This window comes from Drosophila bipectinata, chromosome 2R (genome assembly GCF_030179905.1).
Source record: "Drosophila bipectinata strain 14024-0381.07 chromosome 2R, DbipHiC1v2, whole genome shotgun sequence".
Classification (NCBI taxonomy): domain Eukaryota; kingdom Metazoa; phylum Arthropoda; class Insecta; order Diptera; family Drosophilidae; genus Drosophila; species Drosophila bipectinata.
Window position 1 is genome coordinate 10499669 of NC_091737.1, and position 27899 is coordinate 10527567.

A 27899-nucleotide genomic window follows, 5' to 3' on the forward strand; every position below is an offset into this window, starting at 1 on the left:
CCTAGCAGCTGACACAACAGTGTTGCTAAGTTCTCGCTTTCGGAGTTGTACAGCACTATGAGAGTTTTGGCGCAATTTTAGTTTTTGGAGGGAAATAGAAGCCAACCAAAAATCGTGGCCAGTTGTAATTTGAGCAGTGCGGTGGCACGACGTGGTAACTGATAAAAGAATTAACAAAAAACCCCAACCCGCTAATAAGTGCAGTGAGCTCACACCAAAGTAAATAGCCGCCGACGTGCCAAAAGAGAAAAAACAACCAAACTGCAATCACAAATAGGAAAAAATTGTGCATATAAGCAATGGCCCAGCCCTCGGTAGCTGCATTTTTCACCAATCGCAAGCGTGCCGCTTTGGATGATGCCACGACCATCAAAACTAGGGTAAGAACTGATCCCGAAACGTGACCAGATACATTTGTATCTTTGAGTGCGTTTTTTGCATGTACAGCCATTTTGTGACGCTAATTGTTGTTCCTTCTGCAGCGCCTGGCGGAACCGGTCGATGCCCCCGCTCCCACACAGGCTCCCGCCCCCGCGGGGGCTCCCACAGACCAGGATGTGGACATAGACACCCTGAAGGCGGCGGTCAGCGGCATGCGAACCCGATCCGGGCGCAATGTCCGTCTGATCGTCACCCCACAGGAAAGCAAAAAGAAGACAGCGCCTTCCGGCAAACTGGAGGCAAACATAAAACAGCCCAAGCTGGTCCAGTTCATCAAGAAAGGAACCCTCTCCCCTCGCAAACAGACCCAGTCTAGCAAGCTGGACGAGGATGAGCTCCAACAGGGAAGCGAAATGACCCCGAAGATTAGTTTCACAGCCACCAGTCTACAGAATGCTGACAACATAGCGCGCGGCCTGCGTACTCCCACCAAACAGATCCTTAAGGATGCCTCACCCATCAAGGCGGACAAGGACCTGCGGCGCCAGCTCACCTTTGACGAGGTGAAGACCAAAATCTCAAGGAGCGCTAAGATGCAGGAGCTGAAAGCCGTCCTCGCCCGAAAGGCAGCGCTGGAGCAGAAGCGCAAGGAGCAGGAGGAGCGCAATCGACGACTTAAGGAAGCAGGACCATCGCCCTCGAAATCGGCAATGGCTGTACAGCTTAAGGAGTTCGACACCATCGAACTGGAGGTGCTAACAAGGTAAGAATCTTTCATTCCTAAACATTACTATTTTTCCGATCTGCCTAAAAATCATTTTAAAAATCTTTAACGGTCTTGTAACCATATGAAGATATGTATATGTGCCTGCCACAACAATTTCGACTGGTCGTATGGCCTAGAATCGGCATAAACAAACCACATAGTATGGCGTGGCTTGGCTTGGCTGGGCTGCGGTAAAAAACCGGGTAACATCATTAACGAAAGGCCAGCAGTTGCTATTCCGCTGCAGTTCTGCCTCAATCGAGGTCGCTCTCCGGGTCTCCGTCTCTGACTCCGACTCCGCCAAGCCAGCTCTTCTGCTGAAGTTGCATATTTTCCAGCAAAGAGTCACCGCTGGCTGTTTGGCTTTGAGTATAGCAATTCGGTGTATTTGCTGCTGATTCGTGACGTCTGTACAACATGCCCATCTACTTGACTGACCCTCCCCATTCCAACGCGACTGTGTGTGTGTGTGTGTGCATAGCAATGTTTACCCTTCGGAGACGTTACAATCTTGCCTGACCTTCCCTTTAAAATGCTTATTTCCTCGCCCGCATTCGGGGTGGCTTACTTTCCATCCCTCTCTGTCCCGAAAAGGATCTTAGCTGCTGCTGCATGGGAATGCACATTGCTATACAGATATACTCGTTGTGTGTGTATCCGTGCAACCCAGGTAGAAACCTTTTTTCGTAACGGTTTTTCTGGCTATATTTGGATGTTGCAAGGATACCTATAGGAACCTTTTTCGAATAGGAATACTTGTTACCATCGGAAAACATTAAGAAGCTTGTTACCCCCTTTTCGTCCGCTATCGTATGGAGTTAATATTTCAAGCTTTTTATGGAATATGCTATTTGCTTACTTACCCTTTTAAAAATAGTAACAGCTGTTTGGTTTTATATTCATTACGAATTAAATACCTTCTAGTACGGTTATAAAAATTTTAGAAAGAATATTCTCTTAAAATTTGACTGCTTTACATAAAAACTAGTCTAAACTTTACTAATAAAATGGAAATTATGTTGAGTTTTCTTTTAAAAGCTAGTCCTTTAACTACTAGCCTACTAGATACTAGATACTGACATAGCATACTTGATTAACATGTTTCTTATCTACTTCCAGCCCACTTAAAACATTCAAAACACCCACTAAATTGCCGCCACCCACTCCGGACAAACATGAGCTCATGTCGCCCCGCCACACGGACGTGTCCAAGCGTCTGCTGTTCAGTCCGGCTAAGAAAGGATCTCCGGTCAAGTTGGTGGAGGTGCCAGCCTACAAACGCTATGCCAGTTTGGTGGAGACCTCGCGTGCCGGACAGCTTCCACTGCCCTACAAGTATCGCCACTTGCTGGAGGTTTTCAAGGGACTCGACTCTGTGGTGGCCATGTTCCACAACCGCAAGGAGTGCATCACGTTCAAGAAGCTGAAGCCAGCTGTGCAGCGCATGCTGCGGAAGAACTTCACGGAAACCCACTTGGCCCAGATCAAGCACATTTATCCAGAAGCCTTTGTCTTCAGCCAGATGAAGATGCGCAACTTTGGTTCGGTGTCCAAGGCTGACTATTTCCAGCTAATCATCGCCCCCAATGTGGAGCAGCTCCCCGAGGAGGAAGCCGCTGCGGCCCATGAGCAGCGATCGAAATCCAAGATCAACGAGGACGATGTGCTCGCGTCGGCCCAGTCGACGTCCATGAATCCGCATGTCATGACAGCCCGTATGCAGCGTTTCCAGAGCCTGTTGCTCGATAGGGTGAAGCGGGCGCATGACCAGTTCCTGCGTTCCCAGGATCCGCCAATCATCATCGAGAAAGCGCTGACACGTTGGCATCCACAATTTGATCTAGAAAGCTGCCCGGAGGTGGAGCTGGCGCCGCTGCCACAGCCACCAAATGTGGAGAAGTACTCCTCGGCCAAGGACATTCTCTCCACTGCCAGGAACCTCTTCAACTGCGCCACTCCCATGGAGAGGGCCATGGATCGCTACGAGGCCAAGTTGGAGGCGGATAAAAGGGCAGCAGAAGCAGGCCAAAAATTAGAAGCAATAACTACAAAAATGGATAAAGGAACTGTAGGTACTCCTGGTATTCCCGACCCTAAAGCTAAAGAAGAAGTCCCTGGACCTAGCAAGGATCAAACCGCAACGGCAACGCCCACAGTGAAAGAATGCACCGCACCGGATGCCACTTCCAATCTACTAAAGGGTCTGCCGAAGTCGCTGATTGAGAAAATCCGGGCCAAACAAGCCGCCAAGGCTTTAGATGCAATGACCAGGCGTCCGTCGCAGGATCAGGAGGCCACCAAGTATTCTAGACTGCCGGAACTGGCGCGACACCTGCGTAATGTGTTCGTCACCGAGCGCAAAGGTGTGCTCACCCTAGAGATAGTCATCAAGAAGATTCAAAACAGCTTCCGAGCCAACCTAACGCCGCAGGAGATCGAGACGCACTTGAAGATCCTCGCCAAGGAACTGCCCAGCTGGGCGTCCTTCCACGAGGTGCGTAAGACCATGTACCTCAAGGTGGCCAAGGACTTGGACATGAACAAGATCATCGAAAAGCTGGAGAACCTGGCCAACGCGAAGACCAATTGAGCGGGAATGCCAACCAAACCGGAGAGGTAACCAGGACGCGGGAACCCGTCGATCATTGACCCTGTGGCTACATCCAGCTATATCTTTAAGGACCTGTTTAATTCGCTAGCCCAATTTTTGGAGTTATCCTAGGCTAAGCTTTTCCGATTTCTGACATTGCTTATAGAACAAACCCCTTTGACACACCAGGATTGGATTCATCACATTCGCTTATTATTATCAAAAATTATTAAATATCATGATTGGACTATTCGTTTATTATACTCTTATTATAGATTTAGGCGCATTTTTCATGTTGTAATACGTTGAATAAATAAATATTTTTGCTGGAATTTACACTGCAGTGTTCCTGACTTAAATTTCGCCTTTTTTTAGTTTGAATATAAAAACTAAACAGTAGAACTGTTTATCAAAGAAAGCATTACGAAATAGTTTAAAAGGCTTCAAACAACCTCACTTCTTACACAGCGCCATCTAGCCTTATGTTATTTTACATTTTTCTTACATAATGTAGAAATAATTGCATACTGTTCCACCGGCGATTTGGCGCCAATTCAAAAAAGGTGATGGGCACACTGTTAAAATATTTAGAAACTAAACAATAAGATGATCCAATAAATATCACAAAACTCATGGATAAACCTGAAGAAATAGTAGAAAATGTGGAGCCGGAACTTCCAGCTCCGACCACAGCTGCCTCTGGCCAAATAAAGGCCATTGCCAAGGACACTGTACACAAAATCTGTTCTGGTCAGGTATGTACTTCACTTCACATTTGTTTACATCGCTTAAATCCGGCTTAAACTGTGTTTCTAGGTGGTGCTCAGCTTAGCGGTGGCTGTCAAAGAGCTGGTGGAGAACTCAATTGATGCGGGAGCCACGCTGGTAGAGATTAAACTAAAAGATCAGGGCCTCCAAGTCGTGGAAGTCAGCGACAATGGATGTGGCGTAGAAGAATCAAATTTGGAGGGCATGAGTGAGTCTAAAATCTGCTGTAAATCGTGAAAAATCTAAATAACACTTCACCTCAAAGCTGCCAAGTATCACACATCCAAGATACGGGAATTTGTGGATCTCCTGGGTGTGGAAACATTCGGATTCAGGGGAGAGGCTCTGAGTTCCCTTTGCGCTTTATCCGATATGGTCATCCAAACACGCCACAAAAGCACTGAAGTGGGTAAGTCGTAAAGATAGAGTATGTCTTCTCTCAGCTTCCAATCCTTTTCATCTTAGGCCTAAAAGTAGAGCTGGACCATGAGGGAAAAATTAAGAAGCGAACGCCCTGTGCTCGGGGAATCGGAACCACTGTCAGCCTTTCCAATCTGTTTGTAACCCTGCCCGTCCGACGGCGGGATTTCACTCGAAACATCAAGAAGGAGTTCACAAAGATGTGCCAGATCCTGCAGGCCTATTGTCTGGTCACAAAGGGTGTACGGATTCTATGCAGCAACCAGACACCGAAGGGCGCCAAGACTGTAGTGCTTCAGACACACGGTGCCCAGGATGTACTAGCCAATATTTCAGCTGTTTTTGGAGCCCGTCAAGTAGCGGATTTGGTGCCACTAAAATCGCCCTTCGAAAAGGGCGATCTCAGCGAGGCAGGTTTGCGGGCTGATTTGGAGGCTTCTGCAGATGCGGCCGACACTACCTTGACCCAATTTAGTGCGGAGGATGTGGAGCGACTGAACCAGGCAGATTTCCAATTAGAGGGATACATTTCAAGCTGTCGTCATGGCGCTGGTCGCTCTAGCAGAGATCGTCAGTACTTTTTCGTCAATTCCCGACCCTGCGATCCCAAGAATGTAACTATAGCCTAGAACCTTTTAGTACGTACTCGCTATTATAAGTATTTTGTGATCTCCAGATAGCCAAAGTCATGAACGAAATCTACCATCGCTATAATGTCCAGCAACAGCCCTTTATCTATTTGAACATCGTTACCGCTCGCTCCGATGTGGATGTGAATCTGACGCCGGATAAGCGTCAACTGCTGATCAACAACGAGCGCATTTTGTTGCTAGCTCTTAAAAAGTCCCTGCTGGACACTTTTGGTCAAACCCCATCTACCTTTCAGATGCAAAACACAACAATTGTCAGTATGTTTGAACCAAAAACTGTGAAAAAGGAGGAAAAAGTGGAGGAAGCCAATGAATCGAGCAACGCAATCCAGGAGGAAGAGGACGATAACTTGGTTCCGATTAGCTCGACCCAGCGATTCATGGATGTGCTTACTCAGTGGCGCAGGACTGGGGACACGCAAGGTACCGCTCCCAAAGCCTCCATCAAGCGCCGCTGCACCGAAGCAGAGGAACTGGCCAGCCGAAATAAGAAAATGCAGAAGATTCAGGATTTTCTCACTCAGGAACCGCCCAAAGAGCAGAGTCTGACATACAAGTCGGAATGTGAAGAGGAAAGTGTTGGTGGAGATCGGGATACGTCTAAAGACCACAAGGAGCAGAGCAAACTTAATGACAGTTTCTTAAATCTTAAAGAACTTGAAAAAGAATCTGAAGGTAGGAGAAAGAAAATCCAAAAAGAATCTTTCTTAATGGTTATTCGTTCTTTGTAGCTTACGATTTGTTGACCCAACCAGTAAAAGCAGCCAATGTTGTTTGCAAGGTCCTGACGCCTTTAAAAAACCGACGTAGCATAGCAGAATTTAAGCCCAAGGAGAAGACAGAGATTAAGTCCAGTGAAAAATCCGAATCCAAGTCAGATTCTATAACAAACTTAGAAGTAGAAGCTCCATTACTTTCGCAGTCAACCGACGCCACAGAGGAAGATGATTGCGAAGATGCTATTGAGCTGCCTACACGAATTGAGTTTGACAAGGAGGAGGAGGACCCGAACCAATCCATGTCCAAATATGCTACAGGAGAAATACGTACTTCGTTGGAGGAGATAGCCTCCAAAATGAAGGCTCACGAGAAGGAGCAACGAGAGCGTAGATCCCGAGCCAAGCTACAGAGGCTGAGGTTCAAAAGTGAAATAAATCCAAACCAGAATAACAATGCAGAGGCTGAACTCCAGCGGGAGATTGGCAAGGAAGACTTTGTCTGCATGGACATTATCGGCCAGTTTAACTTGGGCTTTATCATCGTCAAGCTCGAGGATGATCTGTTCATCGTGGACCAGCATGCCACCGATGAGAAGTACAACTTCGAGACCCTGCAGCGAACCACTCAGCTGGAATACCAGCGACTGACAGTGCCCCAATCCCTTGACCTGACGGCCGTGAATGAAATGGTTCTTATTGACCACCTGGCAGTGTTCGAAAAGAATGGCTTTAAGTTCGAGATCAACCATGACGGTAGGATTATTGCTTGTGTTTTGGTTTCACAACTAAAGTCCTATTGTACTTGCAGCTCCTGCCACCAAAAAGATTAAGTTGTTGGGCAAGCCGCACAGCAAGCGCTGGGAGTTCGGAAAGGAGGACATTGACGAGCTAATCTTTATGCTGCAGGATGCACCCGAGGGCACCATATGTAGACCCTCAAGAGTACGTGCCATGTTTGCCTCGCGGGCCTGCCGTAAATCCGTGATGATTGGCACGGCTTTAAATAGAACCACAACAATGCGGCGGCTCATCACACAAATGGGGGAAATAGAACAGCCATGGGTGAGTTACCAAAAGCTAGATTTCAAAGGAAAATGGAACTTTCATATACTTGAATACAGAACTGCCCCCATGGCCGACCCACCATGCGTCACCTCATAAACATAGCCATGGTAATGGATGACCAAGATGATGAAGAGGAGGATGCTACTGCTCCAGACAAGACAGAGTGAAAGCCATTGAGTAGCCTTTTTAAATTACTATTAAGAATCAAGTTTTAGTTATTTTTTCAGTGTTTTGTATTAATTTTTATTTAACTTTCCTTTTGAGCCACTAAGTATACGTCATTGTTGTGTAAATGCTTACTTGATTAACGATTAAACGACAGGATCAGACTTAAAACTAAAGACAAATACAAAGGTTATCACTTGAGTATGTCTAACAAGCTACTCGTTTTGTTGTTCTGTGTTATGCTATCACTAGATCGTACTTTAATATACATATATATATATATTTTTTTGGAGGTTTGCGTACGTGTTAAATATGAGGGACTACATACGTATGGGGTATATGTCGGCTATGGCTTTGTTTTCGATTACTAAATGTTGTGTTTCTTTAGTGGCTACTCGTAACTAGAATCGGTTGAGAAATTCAACGATTTGGCAAACAGTAGGAAACTACCTCAAACCACCTGGGAGGTTGTCTTTGTGTGGTTATTTCGAAAGGTAGTTGCGGAACGCATTGGCCATAACTTAATCACTACATATAGCTATTTATATTTTTGGATGTACGCGTAATTTACAGCTGCTAAACAGTTCTCCGATCGTAATACTAAAGTTTAGTGTTTAAAACTATAAGTTTGCTAAGCCACAAGTATAATTAATTGCTACCTTCCTTCTGTTTAGTGTATAAAATGCATGGCACCCATAGGGAACAGAGTTCGTTGAGCAAGTTACCTTAGAACACATTACTACATTAGTAACTTAGTGACTATTACTACAGCTACACTTTGATTCAATGTTTTCTTTTCGATTCCAATATCTCTTACATTCGTTTCGTTTCTTTAATTTTTCGTTTCTGCGTCGATCGTACATTTTGTAAATAAAAGGCAACTCATGAACATTTTCGTTTTCAACAACATTGGTGGCCATTGGTGGGCCACAGGCGCTGATTTCCTCAATAACTTGGCAATAACAAACTTGGCAGGTGGTTCCAGTTCTTAGTTGATAAGTTTGTTCTTTAATTTAGCCCGGAAACTGAAAAGACTTCGGGGTAATACGGGGACCTAACTTTAATAAATAAACAGAGAAAATCAACGCTTCTGGGGATAAAACCTTCATCCAGGATCCTGCTCTATTCTCCCTAAAATTTCAAACAAATCACATTTGGCATAAAAATGTACAGAAAATCCATTAAAAAGAATAAATTCCTTAGAATTTGAAGCCCTAGTTTCTTCGGAATAGAAACGGAAGGAGGTTCAAGCCCTATCCTTAGATCCACAGCGGACCAATGGTGTCCACTATGATGTCCATTACATCCTGACGTCCCATCTCCTTGAGGGTCAGCAGCAGATTCATTATGGTGTGCGAAACCGAATTGGAACTATTACCAGGATTACTATTCGTCCGGCACTCCCACAGGTTCAGGATCTGCTCCGTGGGTGAGGCCTTCGTGGCAAAGTATGCGATGTACCGATCAGTGTTCAGCTTTCTGGCCAGCAGCCGCCAGTCCCGCTCATCCGCCCGGGGAGGGTCGAGAGCCGCACAGATCAGACGCTTCGTGGCATGTGGCAGCTGCACAAAGTCCATCACACAGCTCTCGTTCACGTAGTTGCCCTGGCGGTCGATCGAGATGGTGGTGTTCGTCGTGGAGGCCAGCTCCTCGGCCGAGCCGCTCAACGAGTGGGCAGGAATGTTGAAGGTATAGTAATCACCGTCGTCCTCGCTGCCCTGGCCAAAGTCCACGCACAAGGCGTGCTGATCCTGGCGCCGCAGACTGAACTCACAGTGCAGGATGGAGTTGTTGCTGAGGATGTGCTGGTAGGGAATCGCATGCTCGTAAGGAGCGGCCGCTTCCACATCGACGCTTCGTACACGGATGTTGAGATTCCGGCTGTTCAGCGAGAATGGAAAGACTTGGCTTTCGCCCAGGAAAGTCCCGCCCAGCTTGGCCTCCACGTTGGCGCAGATGTCCCGGCTGTTGGGGAAGTCCTTGACCACGTAGATGCGCAAACTGCAGTTGACGCTGCTGGGCGGGGTGTGCTGGCTGAATGCGAGCAGCTTCATCTTGATCGATGGCTGCTGGACCCTCGGCTCTGCCACCACGGCAAAGTGGCCCAGCTGCTCCGTCATGATGTAGACATGCGTCGCCTCTAGTTGAACGAACATCGGGGTGTTGATGGTCTCCTCGCCCACGGACACGGCTCTTCTCCAGTTCACACTCAGCTCGTCGTGCTCGCTGTCGGCGTGGTAGATGTGGACATGCCACTGCTCCGGCGACACCAGGCAGTGGGGTATCTTCAGGATCACCGGTTTCACAAAGCTATAGTTGCGCGGGGCGCTGTGCACCACGCTGCTGCACAGGATGGAACTCTCTGTGGCGCAGGCCACCCGACTGCACTCGTCGCTCAGGAGCAGCAGGGACACATGCTTCTTCAGGTGCTTGCCGATGGCGTGCTCCGGCACAAAGAGCAGCAGCTCTCCACCGTAGAGGCGCAGTTGTCCTCCGGAACTTCCCAGGAGCTCGTAGCAACTGCTCTTCGAGGCATTGAGAATGGACAGCTTTCCATTCATATCGAACGTGGAGTTTGCTGGTGGGAATACATTATCTTTATTTCTTTTCAAAAGAACCTTTTCGATCGAAACTTACAGGTATCAGCGGTGGAGGAATCCCCGGTTTCAGACAAGTAATCAACGTTTAAATGGTCTATGGGGTTGGTGTAGCTAAAAAATAAAATGATTAATTATCTTGTATATTCTATTTAATTTACGAAAATTTTGTTGTTTTATAGAGAACATAATTTTCAATAAGTGCCAACTTTCGTGGCGAGAATATTAAAAATGTTTATAGCCACATTATTGCAAAGTGCTGATCATAAAATGTGACGCGTTACGACTGCAATGAAGTTAAAACACTCATAAACCACACACATACTTTAAAAAGTGAAATTAGGAATCAAAATTAAATACTGGAATCTCCTTAAACAGATAAAATTTGTCTTTTCAAAGCAATATTTGAAAGATTAGGAAGAGGCCTTCAAAGAATAAAACAAAGTTTTGTTCTTAATTTGAATGCTACTTCAGAAAATTTGATTAAAAATATAACAAAAAATTTGATTGTAGATTTTGATAAGGATTCATTAAGAATCGATCTACAAATCGTTTAAGGTATTCCGTTTAAGATTCGGATGCAAATTGGCGAAGATATGGCGAAAGCAGTGGGGCATATGGCCATTCCATGAATATTTGCACAATTTTCGAAGGGGGTTCTTCAAAAAATTTGACAAAATATCTAAAAAAAAACATTTGATTGTATATTTTGATGAGGGTTTGTTAAGAATCGGTCTACAAATCGTTTAAGGTAGTCCGTTTAAGAATCGGATGGATATTGGCAAAGATATGGCCTTCGCAGTGGGGCATATGGCCATTCCATGAATATTTTCACAATTTTCGAAGGGGGTCCATCAGAAAATTTGACTAAAAATCTAAAACAAAATTCGATTGTAGATTTTGATGAGGATTTATTAAGAATAGATTTACAAATCTTTTAAGATGTTTCGCTCAGGAATCAGATGTTTTTTGTCGAAGATACAGCTTTCGCAGAGTGGAATATAGCCATTGCATGCATTTTTTAAAGGGGCTCCTACAAATTTAAGGTATTTTTCAGAATCTTTGCTTAAGGTCCTTAAATTCGGACTACTCTTTAACATGTTCAAAGGATATCCTTAAGAAAAATACACCCTTTCGAATAAAATTAAAATACCCTGTGCAAGCGCATAAAAATATACTCCAGAAGATATTAAAATATCTCGGGGCCAAACTAATAAACTTGTTGGGTTATTTGCACACTTACTTGGCGGACAAATTGGGTACGTCGTAGTGGTGCTCCGTCACTCCGCCGCATCCGATGCCCATGCCCATGCCGACGATGTGTTCGCCAGGCAAATAACGATGGCCGGGATTGACGTAATCGTATCCCATGTTGCTGGCCTCGATGTGCATCCGCATCTCCTTCTTTTCCACGACGCCGGGCATGTAATCCGTGTCCATTACTGCAAAAGTGGAGTCAAAATACACACGATGTTACGATACGGTCAACTGCTGGTGGCAAACGCACAGCCAGTGGAGGAGGCTGGCTGTGGGATGGGAGTGGGAGTAACTCACCTGATCGGGCCATGTTGTAGTGGGGATTGGAGCGGATGCCACGGCGGGCGCAGCAGATGAGGGCGGCCCCAAAGGCAAAGCACACCGCGGTTATGAAGGCCAGGCCCAGATAGAGGGTCCAATCGAAATCTGCAATGGTAAAACGATGCGGATTCAAATAAAACTGCTGAATTGACTGAATGTACCCTGTAATCCTGCGAAATGATAAGTAGCTAAGGACTTCTAGACTACAACTACTGACTACTAGACTACCATAGGGAAGGGAAATTATTTTTCTCGTCAGGACGTTTCATAAAAACAATTACTTAATGGCTTTCCATTCTTGGAACTTTTTGTTTTCGGATTTCCCCTCAATTAGGCATTAACTAATGGGTATGTTTGGGGGCTCATCCTCGGGACTAGCCCTTAGGATTTCATTCACCTCCTAGAGGACTAAACGGCAATAAAGCCAGCCGGCTTGCAATTCTTGCCGAACCAAGATGTTGGCCATATCCCCGCCTCGTCCCGATATAAACCCATTCCAATTGCCAATCTTTGTATGTTTGGGTATTAAAAAAAAGAGGAAGAAAGCAAGTATTTTCTGCGTAAATCCGCCACCCTCATGCTTTTCATGGATTTTCAGGATGCTTGCTGCTCCAGCCCCAGCTCATGTTCCTGCCCGCTTGCCAGCTTGCCAGCCAGGCGGAATCCACACATTCATGGACGTTGACTCAACCAAAACCGAACCGAACTGAACTGAACACTGAACCGAACTTTTCCATAACCAAACAGGGTCGTCGGTGGCATCCTCTCTCACCCATTGTCATCAATCCCGAGCAGCCATGCGTATCCGTATCTGGCGCTCCGCTGTATGTCTGTATTTAATGTTTTATGTTTGTATGCTCATCCCCAGTCCAGTGCCCGTCTATTTCGCATTATTATTCGCCGGCACCGTCACCGTCGCCGTCGCCGGCCCCCCGTCGCCAGCAGTCAGCTCCGACATAAAGCTGAGCGTCCCCCGTCCTAGCTCCACACTCATGCTAACCATTCCTGCCACCATGAAATCCACTCGCAACCATTCGACTCCCATTGTTGCGCTGCCTGTTTCCGTTGCTGTGATTGTTGTCGTCATTGTTGCTGGCGCTGGATGTGACTGGTTGGTTGGTTGGTTGGGAAAAAGGAAAATCGGTGCAGCGCAAGGAATTACTCTGTATATATTATGATTATTATACTGGTGCTGTACCAGTGTTCAGAGGATTTTAAGGAGTAGATTCTCGGCAAAAATCTGACTGTGGATGGGTGGGTGGACGGACGCATTATACAATGTATGAAATGAGCAATTATATTCGCTGTAAATCAGCGGCAGCATCGGAAACCGCCCTAGAAGTAAAGTAGATTCTTCCTAGGAGCATCCCCAACTGGGATACTTGTGTGATGCTCAGGGCTTTTACGTATTTCCCTTCGCTTTTGTGCATTTTTGCATGCTGGCTTTCAGTTTGTGGTTATTTTTTTTTTTTTCTTCTGCCCATCTTATTTTTGAGCCTGCAGAAGACATCAAAAGGGGACATGGTAGTCGTCTCCTTGGCCTGACAAATACGTTTTTAATATCAGATGGCTGAGTACGAGCTACTGACAATGGGGCTTGATGAAGCCGCAGGTATCGGTGGCCCCAGGGATTCCAATGAATTGGTTTGGTTTTGATTTTGGTTCGGGTTCGGGTTCGGTTTAGTCATGGCTTTGGTAATGAAAGGTAATGAAATCGAAAATAAGCTTCAGTGTGTCACTCTTCGTATAAACTTTTCAACAGGGCCATCAAATAAATGGCCAGAAACCTGCCAGAAATCCCAGCCATCTTGACCCATCCCAGGACATGGCCCACCCAGGCACACCAGGCAGTCCGACTACTCCTTTTGCCCTGATCTGATCCTTTCAATTACACACTGTGACAGCCATCTAATTGATCCCCATGGACCGCACGAAACTATGTTTGAGTTGGGTCAATCGCACTCGCACTTGGAATCACTTCACCCTCCTGTTGAAAATCGAATCGCAAACAGCAACAATGACACGGGAAAAGCTTTGGATTGGGGTGGAAATTTCATCAGATATCTGTTGTTAGAGCTGGAGTCCGGGGTTGGGGCTGGGGTGGCTGCTGTCTTTGCCGCACGCCTAATTATCTGGCAAAGCACATAAACCCACAGCAGACTTGTGGGACCCCCACTTAAATCTCAATTCCAAGTGCTGCTGCGATTGATTTGCGACCCTTCGATTGGTTTGCAAAAGTTGAATTGGCACGGGAGGCAAGGGAATGGGAATGGAAATGGGAATCGGAATGGGACATGGGGTTACAAATGGGGAAGTTGGGTGATGAAAGTTTAGAGATGGGTGTCTTTTGTATCCTTTCAATACTTCTTTCTATATATATAAATAAGCCCGTAGCCGTGCACAAACAAAATGCACTTGGTTAATTTCCCATTGTGACAATCAGCGTTGAGTGCTCAGCTTTTGTGCGGCCGGGATTCTCAGGATCTGCGGATCTGCTTTGGGGTTCGGATCCGGGTTCGGGTTGGAGGTCTACTGGCTTTGCTACTGATTCTGGCCTGGCTGTTATTGTTGTCTAACTGTCTACTTTGTTGCCACTGTCGCTGCCAGTTTGGGTCTGGACTGGGCTGGCATTCATCCTTGTCATAAGCACACTCACCATCCTTGCCAATCTGGCACTGCTCGCCACGGCATTCGGCCGTCTGTGTGTCTTTTCCGGCGCACAATGATTTGCCATATCCTGGGATATTCTCAGAGCTCGGGCCAGCGGAATCGCTAAGGCTTCCTGTGCCAACGGCGCCCGGCCCCCCGGCGATGAGGGCGGCCATGCCCACGCCGGAGCCCAGGAGCAGATCCCCGGCTTCCTCGACATCACCAGCAGGAGTCTGACTCTGAGTCAGACACTTCCGGCGACGCACTTGAATGCATTCCGCGGAACAGATGCTCCACTCACTCCAGGCCGACCAGCGAGCCACTGAAATCAGAAAAGAACAGAAAGACGTATGGCGGTTTAGAAATCAAAAGTCATATTAACATGATTTAGCACACATTCCCGACAGCGGCACTCCCCGGGTCATATATCAAGAGAAGCCATGGACGTGGCATCCAGTGCTCCTGGCCCCCTCTAGGTCCTCTGGCTGGGGCCTGCAATTAAGGGCTAATAGATGGTCCATAGGGAGAAATCGAAAGTTGATTCCCACCATAAAATTAGAGCGGTCCCCTCCTTGCAAGAGTTTACTGCCGTCGACCCCACACCCCATCCCCCCTCGCGAACTGTCGATTGACGACGCCTCTGTTGACTTTTTGGGGTTTGTGCGCGTGGGTGGGTGGGTGAGGAAAAGTGATTGTCATTTTAATGCTTTTCTATTTTCGCATTTTCTTTGCTATTTCAATTTCCCTGCTGCTATTTGGTTTTTTCCTGGAGGGAGGCACGGAACGGAAAGTCCGAAAGCTAAACAAAAAGGCCACCATTCTAGTGGTGCGATGCGTGCCTCTGGCAGCTGAAATATATGTTCGACAGATTTACACCGGGAGAAATGCATCATACTAGCATACTGTTGGCATTATTAAGCTGTCAGCGCCCTAATACCTTTACATCCTTAAATATTCCATTTAAATCCCCAGACATTCCATAAGTCCTTCTTAAAAAAGTACTCCATCTGGTATGAGTTAAGGCTCCATTAGGGATGCAGCATAAATTAGAGGACTTCCATACACCCAGATGACGTTTTTCCCTCAGTGTGCAGACACACATACTGGTATAAAATACATCGGCATTTGGCACTTCCTGTTTTTGGAAACATAAAACCACCCCCAGAAAAGGGCGCACAAATTTCCGAACTTGTCGCCAGCCATCATCACTTTGCTGTGGCGTTTAGTTTCCCCCTCGGCCTCTGACATCCCACTCCATCTCCTACAGGATGCCCATCCCCAATCCATAATACGTATCCTTTACGACCCTTCGACCAGCCAGACTGTTGCACGAATGAATCAGAGAGCGTAAGTCGTGGTAAGTGATTTTTAAGTTGCTATTTGGCGCAGTGACGTCACCGCTCCTTACCATATTTCCGGAAAAGTAAGTCACTTCACTTAAAGCCAGTTAAAGTGTGTAGTTTCGGGAGGGGGGAACGAGCCGAAACGAATGACACCACGCTTGGATGGATCCTGATACTGATGCTGGGCTGATGCTTCTGGTTCGGTTTAACACGATTGTTTATTGGATTGTAAAGGCCCTGTGGAGTTCGGGCCGGGACCGGAGACCCCAACTAAAAAGTTTAACTGTCGTCGGCTCGTTAAGCATTCAAGTTTAACTGCTCGCCAACAATGTCGTATTGAATCCCCCAGCCAGGACACCAATATACCACCCCCATCCCCATCCCCATTCCCATCCGTATTCCAGATATGAAGCCTTTGAGGGAAATGCACATTGTCGGGCTTTCGGTTCAACTTACTGCGCTTACTCGACGAAATGTCAAATCCATCAGGGCTCACGATTTGAGTGTCCTCTGTTGTTGGCAGGCGACAGGATAATCACAGGCGTTGGACGGCATGGCAGTGGGCGTGGCAGCAGCAGTAGAAGTAGCGGCAGGACCATAAGGTTGACACGGTTCCATGGGGATGAAAAGTCAGAAGATTGGAGAGGCGCACGATACGGAACGGCCAAAAGAAAAAAAAAACGAAACCCAAGCGAAATTTAAAATTAATTTTATGACACACTTTTCATAGAAAAGAAATACGGCAGCCCACAATGGCATCCATCCAACCTCCCCTCTTGGCAACCGAAGTATGCCTCCACCTCCCATGTCCCATCTCCCAACTCCCATCTACCATGACCCACCTCCCACTCCCGGAATCCCGCTGCCAATCCCGTTCCCATTTGGCCCGCTTGTCTGTCAACAATTGCTCATTGCTGTGCCCGCTGTGCGCCTGGCCAAGTATCCTATGGCTATGGGAGTGTGCGTGTGCGGGAGTATCTGTGTGAGCACTACAATACAATGCAATACAATAAATTTACATGAATAAAAGTGAAGAGTCTCAAACACATGCCGCCCGTGCGTCTGTCAAAAAGAGTGCCCCAGCTAAAGCTACCACCAAGTAGCAGCCGCAGCAGTAGCATCAGCAGCTCATTCCATTCCGAATCCCATTCGCCCCGATCCCATCCTCCGCATCTCCAGTCCCTTTGTCACCATTTAGCCGGTGTGGCATGCCAGAGGCAGGCCGTCCCCACATCGGCGGCCCAATCTATCCATCTATATTGTATGCATGTGGAGATATCTGTCGTCGGGCCAAGGCACCCGAATGCGTGTTTAAAATGAAATACTCGGCACTCACTCAAAAATGTATTATGCCATTGTACCGCCCGGGCATGGTGACTTTATGGAGATGTTTGACTATTTATACCATAAACTCCAAAATAAAACCATCTTGAAACCATTAATTACCAGAGAATAATTAACAAAACTCAGGCAATGAACCTTGAATGGAAAACGAATATCTGCTAACCATTCAAAGAGACATTCAAAAGTCAAAAGATTATCGTAAGCTTCTTAGATTTGCATTTAATTTGGATTTCATTTGGAAGGGATTACTCTGGCACCCTTGAATGACTCCGTCTAGCTAATCCCTAATCCTAAAACCTTTTTACCTTCTCAGGCCTTTCAGAGTATGGTAATGACGCGAAAACCCTAAAGAGTATTCTTGTTTCGGAGTGACCCCAAGAGCTTATCTCGGCTCCTTCCCTTTTATTTTGCGTTTTTTGTCGAAACGCCCCCTGAACTTTTGCGTCGTGCAGGGCTTTGTATTTGGGACTGTCCTTTCCCCTTCCCCACGTGCGTATTCCCGCCAGGCTGCCCCTTCTCGGTACTCGACCTTCCTGGTGTGAAGAATACGCGTTGTTCGCATCGCTCCAGGAGATATATCGACGGCGTCACTGGTCGGAGGGGGGCATGTGCAGGTGGCGCCCCAGCTGTAAGCTGAAAACCCGGCCGCAAATGCCATTTAAATTGACAATTTTGTTGCTGCTTTACAACAGCCTTAAAGTGTTCACTCAACCCAGTCGTTAGCCCTCCGGAACTCGTAGCCCAACCCAACCCAACGCAACCCATCCCCACCCCACTCCAGGTGCCATTGTGGGCGTGTTGGCCGCAATTTCGTAGCAGCCGCAATTTTGCGGATGACCGCAGAATCGACGTGTACATACCTGGGCAGGCGGCGCAGTCGGCGGACTTCTGAATCTGAGGACCCGGACACTGGGCGCCCCCATTCAATGGCATCGGATTGTTGCAGGTGCGGGATCGCTTGCGGCCCTGGCTCAGTTTGCCCGCACACTTGCATTCGCGCCACGGGCTCCAGCTGCTCCAGCCACCGTTAACTGCGGTATCAAAAATGAAATCAAATATGAAACAGTTTAAAATCGATGCGATGTACGGAAATGCATTTAAAAGTATCCAATCCAAGAGTCGATTAAAAATTGAAAACCATTCTACGACAGGGTTTTCTACCGAATATCCTTTAAGCTTTAATGTTTTTTTTTTCGGGAATAATTACTGAAATCCCTTAAATGATATGGTCCACTGACCGTACTCACCATAAACGATGAGCACGGCGGAGTCGGAGATGCGTCTGCCGGCTATATTTTCCGCACTGCAGCTGTAGTTGGCCATGTGCTGCAGGGCCACCTGGCGGAAGGTGAGCGTTCCGCCGGACACGCTGATGCCCGGCTCGCTGTCCGAGGTGATGACGGCGTTGTTCTTGTGCCAGGTGAGCTTCGGTTCGGGGAAACCGCCTGGCGGCTCGCAACGCAGTTCCGCCCGACTGCCCAGCTCCAGGCGGAGCGAGGTGGGTGACTGGTTGAAGGACTTGCGAATATCTGTGGTGGTTAAAGGACAGATGCGGATACCGATATTAATGCAGATACAAGATAAGTTCAGATGTAGATAGAGCAGGGTTAGTACGAGGGTCAGTTGCTGGTGACAGGAAGCCACCCCTTCGTTAAAAGGTGCAATGTCCTCACTCCCGCAATACTTACAGGCTGTGTGCACGGTGGCGGCCTGACTCTTGACCAGGCCCCTGGACGACCAGGCGTGGCACTCGCACTTGAAGGGCCCGTCGCCGAAGTACTCGTCCACCAGGTCCCGGTGTATGGTGGCAGTGACCTCCTCCATGTGAACCCCTGTGTGCGGATCCACGTGCTTGTCGTGCGTGGACGGCGGTGGTTGGGAGCTGCCGCTGCACTTGAAGATCACCTGCAGGGAGTGCGAGGCTTTGCACTTGAGGATGGCCGGCCGGTTCTTGACCACGAACACGCTCTCCGGTTCGCTGAGGAATATGGGCAGCGTGTTGCTTGCTTCTCCGCCGTTCAGCTTCCCTCCGGAGAACTCCTCCAGGAGCGTTCCACTGGCTCCGGCCGCCGCCGAAGATGAGGAGCCCAGTGGTGCCCTCGAATTTTCGTCCTCGCTGCTGTTGCTCAGCAGCTCCACATTAGTCTTTTGGGGGGCGGAGTCCTCGGTCACCAGGGAGTTGGCGAAGGGAGCCATCGCCGTCAGCGGGTCAATCGCATCCTCCTCCAGGGAGGCGGACATGCTGCCGTAGTCGAGCTGGGGCAGCTCACCGGATACACTCAGTGTCATCCATATAATGGCCAGAGCGGTAATCACACTTCCGGATCTATTACTCACTGCCATGTTGAGCTGTCAGTTTCTTTGTATTGCCAGGGGGAAGGTGTGAGTGCTGAGGTCCTGGTCTTCTTGTGCAATTGCTGCCACGTCTGCTGTAGCTGTTGCTGTTGCTGTTGCACCTGCGATTGCACCTGCACCTGCAATAGTTGTTGCTGCCGGCGTTGTGGTGAGCTAGCTGAAGGCATTAGCATTAGCTGCACATTTCCTTTGTCGACGTGGTGAATACGATCTGAAAGGCGAGATAAGAAATGCCAGTTAGGAACCATGTACTACTCTAAAGGGAAGCCAAGGGAAGGCAATTTCTTGGCGCACTTGGCAATAAACCCGCCAGAGAACCCGCAAAGCGGTCTGTCAAGCCTCGAAAAGTGTCCCCCGATTGACTAAAGTGTTCATATCTCAAGCATACACACGTTCAGCATTAATGGTCTTTGGTTTCTTTGGCTATTCAGGTGACTGGGTAATGCTCTTCAAGGAAATAAATGCAGGTGCCATGGCACAGCTTTACGATTCGTCGGAATCATAACACTCTGAGATGATCTCATTATTGGTTTTATGACGCCACAGTTTTCTGAAATCCGAGAGACTTTTTTACGATTCTTTCAAGTGGTTTAGGGTCTTTGGTTTCCGGAAATAAAAGGCACAACATCTGGCAAGGTGTACAGCTTAGTTTAGTTCTTCCGTTTGGCAATCACCTCCAAGGATCAATACCCAAATGAAAACGTATGGGCTGCACTTAGGAACACTTCCTATCCTCTGGCCACAATCGATGAGTTGTCTCCATCAATCAAGATACTCGCGCACCAATACTCTTGGCCAACTACCCAACACAAATTTCAAAGTGTAGGCCAACGTGGTCACAAGTTACAAAATTTCCCATTAGCCATGCAAGTCATGCGTCGGCTTCTACGAATCGTTGGTACCTAATCGAAATATTAATAACAGGTATAAGTATGCTCCTCCGCACTGCTGCACTTCTCCAACGAGGTAGGCCAGCCCAGGCCGGGCCAGGACGTGGTCTATTCTACGGGTTGTTGGTACTTGCTTGTTGGTTCTTACTGTATTGTTGGTTGTGGGAAAAGCGCCTTTTGTCTCCCGGAGTTATTAAGTGGTCGATGGTTCGGGTCGGGCTGGGCTGGGACGGGACGGATGCATACCGGCACGAACAAAACTTGGCGATAAGTCCGGCCCCCCGACTTTGCCTTTGAGCTGGAGTTTATGTGTTTGTCTTCGTAATTATGTATTAATCATGCATAAGTTAAAACTTGAAAGCCCCCTCTCCTGCCCCAGCCCCTACGCGATTCAAATGGGTTTTATAGCCCCCGACGTTGGCCACTAAAAAGGCGCATCAAGTAAAAGTCGATATGTAAATTTTGCGGAAACGCTGATATGTGAAAAGTGATTATGATTTGGAGGGACGGTGCGCCAGCTCATTGCACGGCAAGAAATCAAAAGAAATTGTTTATTTATTTTAAATATATGCGTATGTCGACAATATGCCATGGATATTGTTATCTTATGGAGGTTTCTTCCTGTGCACTCATCCGAATTCAAAGACCAGAAGTTGTTGGGTAGCCGTGACCGCCGTGGTCGCGTCGGTGGATCGTAATAAAATCTCGGGTAATCAGAAGTTAAAGGGAAATAATACATTTGATGAGCGTCCTAATCGACGTCATCATCAACGTCGTCATCATCGGCACTATTATCATAATGTGGATTGGAAGCGAGGCTCGTTTCTTTTGGTTTAAGCGCCTTTATGCCTTTATGCGTGTGATTCAATTGGATTTACAGGGTGCTTGTGGACACTCGAGTGTCTGTCAATATTCTCCTTCGTCTGAATGGGTAATGCCAAGTGGCGAATGGTAATGGAATACATATATGGCCTATACCATACTACACTATGCCGTACTGTGTGCGGTGGCTCATGTAACTGACCAGATTATAATAGTCTTTAAGGCAAATACAAACACACTATTGTTTTGTGTGTGCATTCAATTATAGATGGGATATGGGAGCTGGTTTTGTTTTCCATTGGTCTAGACTCGAGACTTTTGTTTGATGAGGTTGCTAAGCCAAATTACATTTCGGCTAAAGTAAATCGATATGGCCATCGGCGAAAATCGAACACCACTAGCCATCAGAGTTTATTTATTACTGCAGCTTCTTTTCGAGAATAATGCTGAATTGCCGGCATTTAAATACACGATGGGAAGATTAATCAAAGTCGGGCACATAAAATACCCCAGATTGGATCGATTGGGCGGGAAGGAGCCTGCCTTATCGGGCCAAAAATGTCAGTGATCAGACGACGGGGATTGGATGGGGCGGTGGATGTCAATGTACATTACATTTTAATAGATTTTTAATGAACTGAAGTAGGCCAAATGGATTGTGTGCTGGATGTGGATGGCTCTTATCAGTGGCATTTCATTGTCTGCGGGTGCGTTTTATAATCGAATGGGTTTTATTTATTGAATGCAAACTTGTCGTTGGCAAATGAAAAAGGCATGCTTTGATTTTGGCACGCAAGCATCCGGCAGGGAATTCTCCTCCAACCCCATCCCACACCACTCTGGTTGACTGACTGACTGACAAACTGTGGGTGACACACACGAACAGGCACTGAGATAAACTAGCAGTACCTCAGGACTTTCTAAGGACTTCTAAAGCCCTAAGCTGGAAACTTTTCTCCAAGTGCAGACTTAAGATTTATGGGCTGATACGCAGAATTGCGTGTGCATGTAATCATCTTATATTGTAAGGAGGAGACGCCATCCGAGTCTCCAGTTCCCGCTGAACTTTGATGATTTCCCAAGCTCTTGGATTCGGATTCGGCAGAGGTGGAGGTGGAGGAACCTGGAGCGGAACATGGAGGCGGCTGATGAGAAAGAGGATGAAGTCTTGTCGCTCGGCACTTGCTTCCTAGGCAGCAGATTGTATGAATGAATGGATATGCGAATGAAAGACTGCGTGGGATAATCGGCGTCGTATTCAATTTAATTTCACAACTATTGCCGTCAAGAGGGGGGAATCCGAGCATCGGAGACGCGGAGGAGCGGAGAAGCCCTTCCTGTGCCAAACGAAAACTTCCAAGTGAACTTCTGGGGCGAAGACAGAACAGAGCCGAACGAGAGATTCGGCTGGCATCCGTATCCGGGGGCTAGAGGAGGCAGGGAGCTGGGTAGCTGGGGAGCCGGGGCGGAACACACAAAACAAGTGAGCATTCTATAAAATAATTGATGACTGACTGACTCAGTTGCTTGGCAGCAATAATTTTTATACTTCTGAAGCACTCACGCACACACTCTCGAGCACTAAAATCAAATGCCACTCGAAACGCTGCGACTGCCCTGAAGTGGGTTCTTGGATGATATGGATGTGGATGTGGATGTGAGTGTATCTGGTGGATGTGGCAGATGCCGCTGCCTCAATTGCGTGTGACTTGCTGGGCTATGCTGTGCTGTGCTACTCCTTGTAGTTATGTTGTACAATCTCTGGAACATCTGTAGCACAAATGAAATGAAAATGAAAATCTTTAATGCCCAAGGGTCTGTGTGTGCCGGTTACTGTGGCAATCGCTACCGCATCTGTATTTCACATGTTGCGCATTTTGCCCACACACTCCTCTGATATAGAGGCAGCTATTGTGAGATCCCTCCTCGAATTTCATCTTTTTTTGTTCAGTTTTCGGGCAAGCACGCTCGGTTGCCTGTCTTGTAATCAAACAATTAAAGATGATTTTAATTAATCTATTTATAACGGAGGACGGCAAGGCAGAAGCCTCCCCCTCCGCCATCATAACTGCTCAAAATTGAATGCGACGAGCGTTGGTCGATCGAACCGAGCGAACTGAGCAACTCTACGGGAAACATCTTTAAATTAATTAAGTGTAATTGTCGAGGAATTAGAAGTAGAAACAAAAAGTTTCCAGCATGAGTTATGGCCCTGTCACAGATGCAGATACCAGGCATGTAGCTACAAGATATACCAGATACAAAATCCGAGAGAGAAGTGGGGGAGTGCTGCCAGCATACTTGGGCCAGCAAACCAATGGTCTGCATGCAATAAACAAATTATTTATGATTCCATCAGCCGAATAAGTGGCACAAACAGAACAACTGATGACGGCCCTTATCGTTCGGATCGTATTAGCAAAAGTTCTAATGTGTCCGTCCGTCCGTCCGCCTCCTAACAAATGATGCCCATGTCCGTGGCCTAATTTATGTTGCCAAAACCGGCCATATGATGCCAGCCTATGATAGTCGGCCAGAAAAACAGAAAAACAATTGCCCCCGCCGGAAGATGCAGAGATAAGAATATTATACCCTAAAATAGAGAAAGACTTTTGGGATAGGGATGGAGATGGTTCTCTATAGAGTGTAGAATTATAGAAAGGAAGCTACATTCTCGATAGCTCTACCTAGGCATGTTAATTCCCTCTTGATTCCCACCAACTTCCATCTCAGATCGGGTAGGCTCAATCCACCAATTTACGACGCTGCGCCCAGAATAACCATTTATCAGCTACCTACCTTCGGAACAAAGGCCGGAGATGCCGAAAGAAATAGAAAAGAGCCTATTCTTTCACCTTCATCGATGATCGACATCTAATCCAGGGTTAAGTCGCGTCCCATGAACCCCAGGAACCTACAAGATAGGAACTTATACCCATGACCCACCGATAGATAGATGTACATATGTTTGAGTTTAAGGAACCCTCGAACCTCGAGCCCCGAATGACAATTAATCACCGCAGGAGTCAAAGATGTGCGTCGGGCAGCGTTCCCATGTCCCGAAAAATCGAAATACCAGAAACCAAACCCTTGTTTGCCCAACCAGCCAGCTAGGGGAACAGCTGTAACTGAAGCCGTCAGCCAGTATCGAAGTATCTAAGAGTGAGTGTGTGTTGCACAACCCCTAAAATTATGACTAGCCTCGAGTGTGAGAAACTGGCGAAGGGGTAAGAAGCCGGGCGGCGCGTAAATTGTTAAAAAACAAAAAAAAAAAAAACAGCAGAAAAGCAAAGTGTGAGTCCAATCATTACGTGCATTTGTCAAGGCCTGAGAACTGTTCCGAATGTCGCTGCTGGTTGTCTGAGACCCATACCATTACCATATTCCATTTCGGCTGTCAGTCAGTACGGCAGTCAGTCTGCCAGTTGGTTAGGACGTTTCGACGTCCAAAGGGGATCATTATATGCCAATTGGCGATTGTTTGTTACCCACTCACCATTGCACCATTTTCAACAGGGCCGGAGGAGGGTTGGTAATTGCAATCCACAGTTCACATTTGAATTTACATTTGAATAATGGTTACAGGCCCAAATTATGACTGTAATTGCGGCATGTTGATCGCCATCGTCGTCGTCGTCATTATAATTGTAACTGCATCTTTTATCAATGAATTGAGTGCTGTGCTCTCATGAGGGCTTTCCAAACTCGCACAACCACCTCCTCCATCTCCATCCCTAAGAAAAAACACAAAAACATACCCACAGAGAGAAAAGAAAAGACGTCTTTTAGAAGTAGGGGATAGGGGATTTAATTTCCTTCAACTTTAAATCATACAAAATCATTTTAAACATAATTTTGCAAGAAAAATAATAAATTCCCTCTAAATATATCAAGGCAAGGCCATTAATAAGAATGTTTGTCAGAAGATAAGCTGCATAATCCCCCATCTATACGCGTTATGACAGATGTTTGTTCTACTAATGGAACTTCTTCAGCTGCTTTTCTCCCTGTGCACTCTCTCCACACACAGTTGCACATCAAATACACAAATACACATGGGCTAAGCGCAATCATAAAATACAAATAAAAATAAAAATACACGATGGCGTTCAAAAGGGCACGCTTTTCATAATAAACATTAGCGAACGGCCCTAAGAGCCCAGCACCTCCGCCACCGACTCTGCCCGCCCCCGCCCTTGGCGGTCGGTCACATGGTTCGGGGGTCGCACCGCTCCGCTCGAGTCGGTTCCGTTCCATGAATGCCCTCCACAACCTCCTCCAGCCCCGGCCACTGCATTTCGCTCCTGGCTCGCTTGTTTGTTTGTGAATTGGTCGTCTTTAGTTACACTTGAATACGTTTTGTGTGTTGTCGCCGGTTCGGTTAGCAGTGTGTTTACACAGAAAGAAAAACATTAAGGAACATGATATTTTAGGGAAAACTACAGATGCAGAGCTAGGGATATAACCTAGGATAAGTAACCCTACAAGGACTGGAGATCATATATGATTACTGAGAGCCAATTAAGAGACAATTTCTCACTGTGCACGACTGCGTGTGTGTGTGTGGGTTATGGTTTGCTGGTTCGCACTTCACCTCCTACTCAAAACTCAATGCACTTTGCCGTCCCGTCCGAGTGCACCTTAAAAATAGAATTGCAGTGGCATACTTAGCGGCGCAGGAAGCGCCGGCCGACAACTGCAGTGTCCTCTTTTGTGAGTGTGAGTGAATGTGTTTGTGTCCGTGTCTGTGGCTGTCTTGTTTTTGTCGTCCTGTCCAAGGGAGTTTCTTATTATAGTTAAGCATCGCTACTTACGAGGTGTCCTTCTTTTGTTGCTTCTGTTTCTATTCCTGCTTATGCTTTTGCTTGTGCCTTGTGCCTTTGGATGTGCTGATAGTATTGGTGACCAAAGGAGCGGGCTGTTGTCTTAGGAGCCAACATGTATCCAGATCCAGTTACATGCCCATCCCCAGACCCGTCTCCCACCAATTCTCCGCTCGAATCCTGCCGTTATCCCTTCACGTGTGCGTGTGTTTGTCGCACTGTGTGTTGTGTTTGGGGCATCTGTAACCTAATCGCCTTTAGTTTTTCGTCATGTCTCCGCTTACACTCATTATCCTCTCGGCACTTCACTTCGATTTTCACTCAGGCCCCGAACTAATATTCTGCTGGTGTAATATCGCACGAAACTGAAAGTAAGGCAAGGTAGTATCTTTCTCAATCCCGCATTTATGCCACCAGGATCCAACGATCTCGGCTTTGAATTTCATAAACACGCGCGCTCGAAGTTCGAATGAGAACCGACGTACGTCCGCTCGGTTCGGTGGTCCGCGATTAAGTAAAATTCCGAGTCTGGTGTAGTTCCGAGTCGAACCCAGTAAGTGAGTCGAGAGCGGGGAAAGTATAAACTCTCTCGCCATATGCACTTGGAGAAAACCAACCCCCATTTACCTGAAGGAATTTTATCAAAGGAAGTTGATGTCCTTTGTTGAGTTTGGGTTTTCGTAAGTAGCTCTTTGGAGTGAGGAGTCCTTATTATGTAAGGATTTAAAATCTATTTCAAAATTTGCTTTTCATTTAATTTTGTAAGTTAATTTAGTTTCCGAAATTTTAAATAATTTAGTTTTATAAAGCCTATAAAGTGCTATGTTTCTGAAATATCTTAAAAAAATACATTTTTAACAAGGATCCTTCACGAATAGATACATAATTTAAATGTTTTTTAATAAAGGACATTTTTTATATGATTTAATCAATTAATTAGTCCCATAATTTAAATAATTCTCCAGCTACTCCTGAACTCTCAAACATTATTCCTTAATTCCCTTAACTTTTAGAATTCGCAATGCCCAAGGACCGTAATTTTTTCCGAGTGCATGAAAGAGAGCACCCGTGGGAGCCAGGAAATAAAAGAGAGCTTAGCAAGCTCCCACGCTCTCTCTTCCGCAGCATCCCCACGAGTGCGTAGCGTTGTTGTTGCCCCAAGCATATGTGCAGGAAGTGGGGAGCAAAAGGCGAATTCTCCTTACCGTTCGGACGCACTTTACGACGTGGATGTATGTATATCGCTCTTTTGGATATTTTGTGTCTTTCCTGCCAGGCCTGGCTAGCCTACGATGTTGTTGTTGGTTCTAATTTTATACACTGGATTCCTGAGATGCTTTCATATTTTCGTTTGATGATTTATTGACTGCAGCGGTAATTAAAGGCCTTTAGCTGCGCTTTTTTATCAACACTCCTCCCCAATGACATTGACGTGAAGTTTTATTTATATTTTGTTGTGCGCGCACCCACACCCAAACACAAGCACGTACTCCCAAGTAAGACATCACAAACACACACACCTTTGCCAGGAGGATATATCTGCTGACTGACGGCTCTTTTTTTAAATCATTAAAGATGTTTCACTTGAACTTTGCCATTGCTGGCGATTTAATTGCACATTTTTCCGCGAGACAGGCGGCTGCGTTTTTCTCCTCTATTTTGGGCGACGCATTCCTTTAGCATCACTCACTATCAAACCACCCAGCTTCGGCTCCAAAGCCAAAACTGAGCCTGTTACCAGAGTGTGACCGGTTTTTCAAAAGGGCTCCCCTCAGGGTTGAAGGATTTGGAGCCGGTTTGAATGCGAAGGCGCAATCCTTTGCCAAAAATAAAACATATATATTTCGATCCTATATAGTTACTTATATCTGTGGAAATGATTGAAAATATAGAGGATTAATATAGAATTTATAAGCTTTTGCTGAAGCTTACTTATGTTAAATAAAACACTTAAATTTAATTATTTTTTGGGTT

At 46.6% G+C, this 27899-nt stretch overlaps 3 protein-coding genes across 5 annotated transcripts; 2 read left to right on the forward strand and 1 right to left on the reverse strand.

Moving 5' to 3' along the window:
• Positions 1-22: 22 nt before the first annotated feature.
• Positions 23-4073, forward strand: dup (double parked). The gene is made up of 3 exons (XM_017252866.3): positions 23-380; positions 483-1144; positions 2267-4073. Exons 1-3 carry the CDS (start codon positions 300-302, stop codon positions 3735-3737), a joined length of 2214 nt encoding a protein of 737 aa, XP_017108355.2. The 5' UTR covers positions 23-299; the 3' UTR covers positions 3738-4073.
• A 262-nt stretch (positions 4074-4335) lies between these two features.
• Positions 4336-7574, forward strand: Pms2 (mismatch repair endonuclease PMS2). The gene is made up of 8 exons (XM_017252734.3): positions 4336-4492; positions 4554-4713; positions 4771-4914; positions 4971-5539; positions 5602-6250; positions 6307-7047; positions 7103-7356; positions 7416-7574. The coding sequence occupies exons 1-8, from the start codon at positions 4370-4372 to the stop codon at positions 7524-7526; spliced, it is 2751 nt and encodes a 916-aa protein (XP_017108223.2). The 5' UTR covers positions 4336-4369; the 3' UTR covers positions 7527-7574.
• A 35-nt stretch (positions 7575-7609) lies between these two features.
• Positions 7610-26453, reverse strand: unc-5. Of its 3 annotated transcripts, XM_017252730.3 has the most exons (10): positions 25917-26453; positions 18724-19601; positions 18283-18564; positions 17896-18066; positions 16148-16201; positions 14356-14670; positions 11676-11804; positions 11365-11563; positions 10162-10235; positions 7611-10102 (listed from the first exon to the last, which is right to left on the reverse strand). In XM_017252730.3, the coding sequence occupies exons 2-10, from the start codon at positions 19376-19378 to the stop codon at positions 8784-8786; spliced, it is 3198 nt and encodes a 1065-aa protein (XP_017108219.2). In that variant the 5' UTR covers positions 19379-19601; positions 25917-26453; the 3' UTR covers positions 7611-8783. The 3 variants fall into 3 exon arrangements, with proteins under 3 accessions (XP_017108221.2, XP_070134516.1, XP_017108219.2); XM_017252732.3 differs by lacking the exon at positions 16148-16201 and having other exon boundaries at positions 7610-10102; XM_070278415.1 differs by lacking the exons at positions 18724-19601; positions 25917-26453 and having other exon boundaries at positions 7610-10102; positions 16148-16199; positions 18283-18413.
• Positions 26454-27899: the final 1446 nt, after the last annotated feature.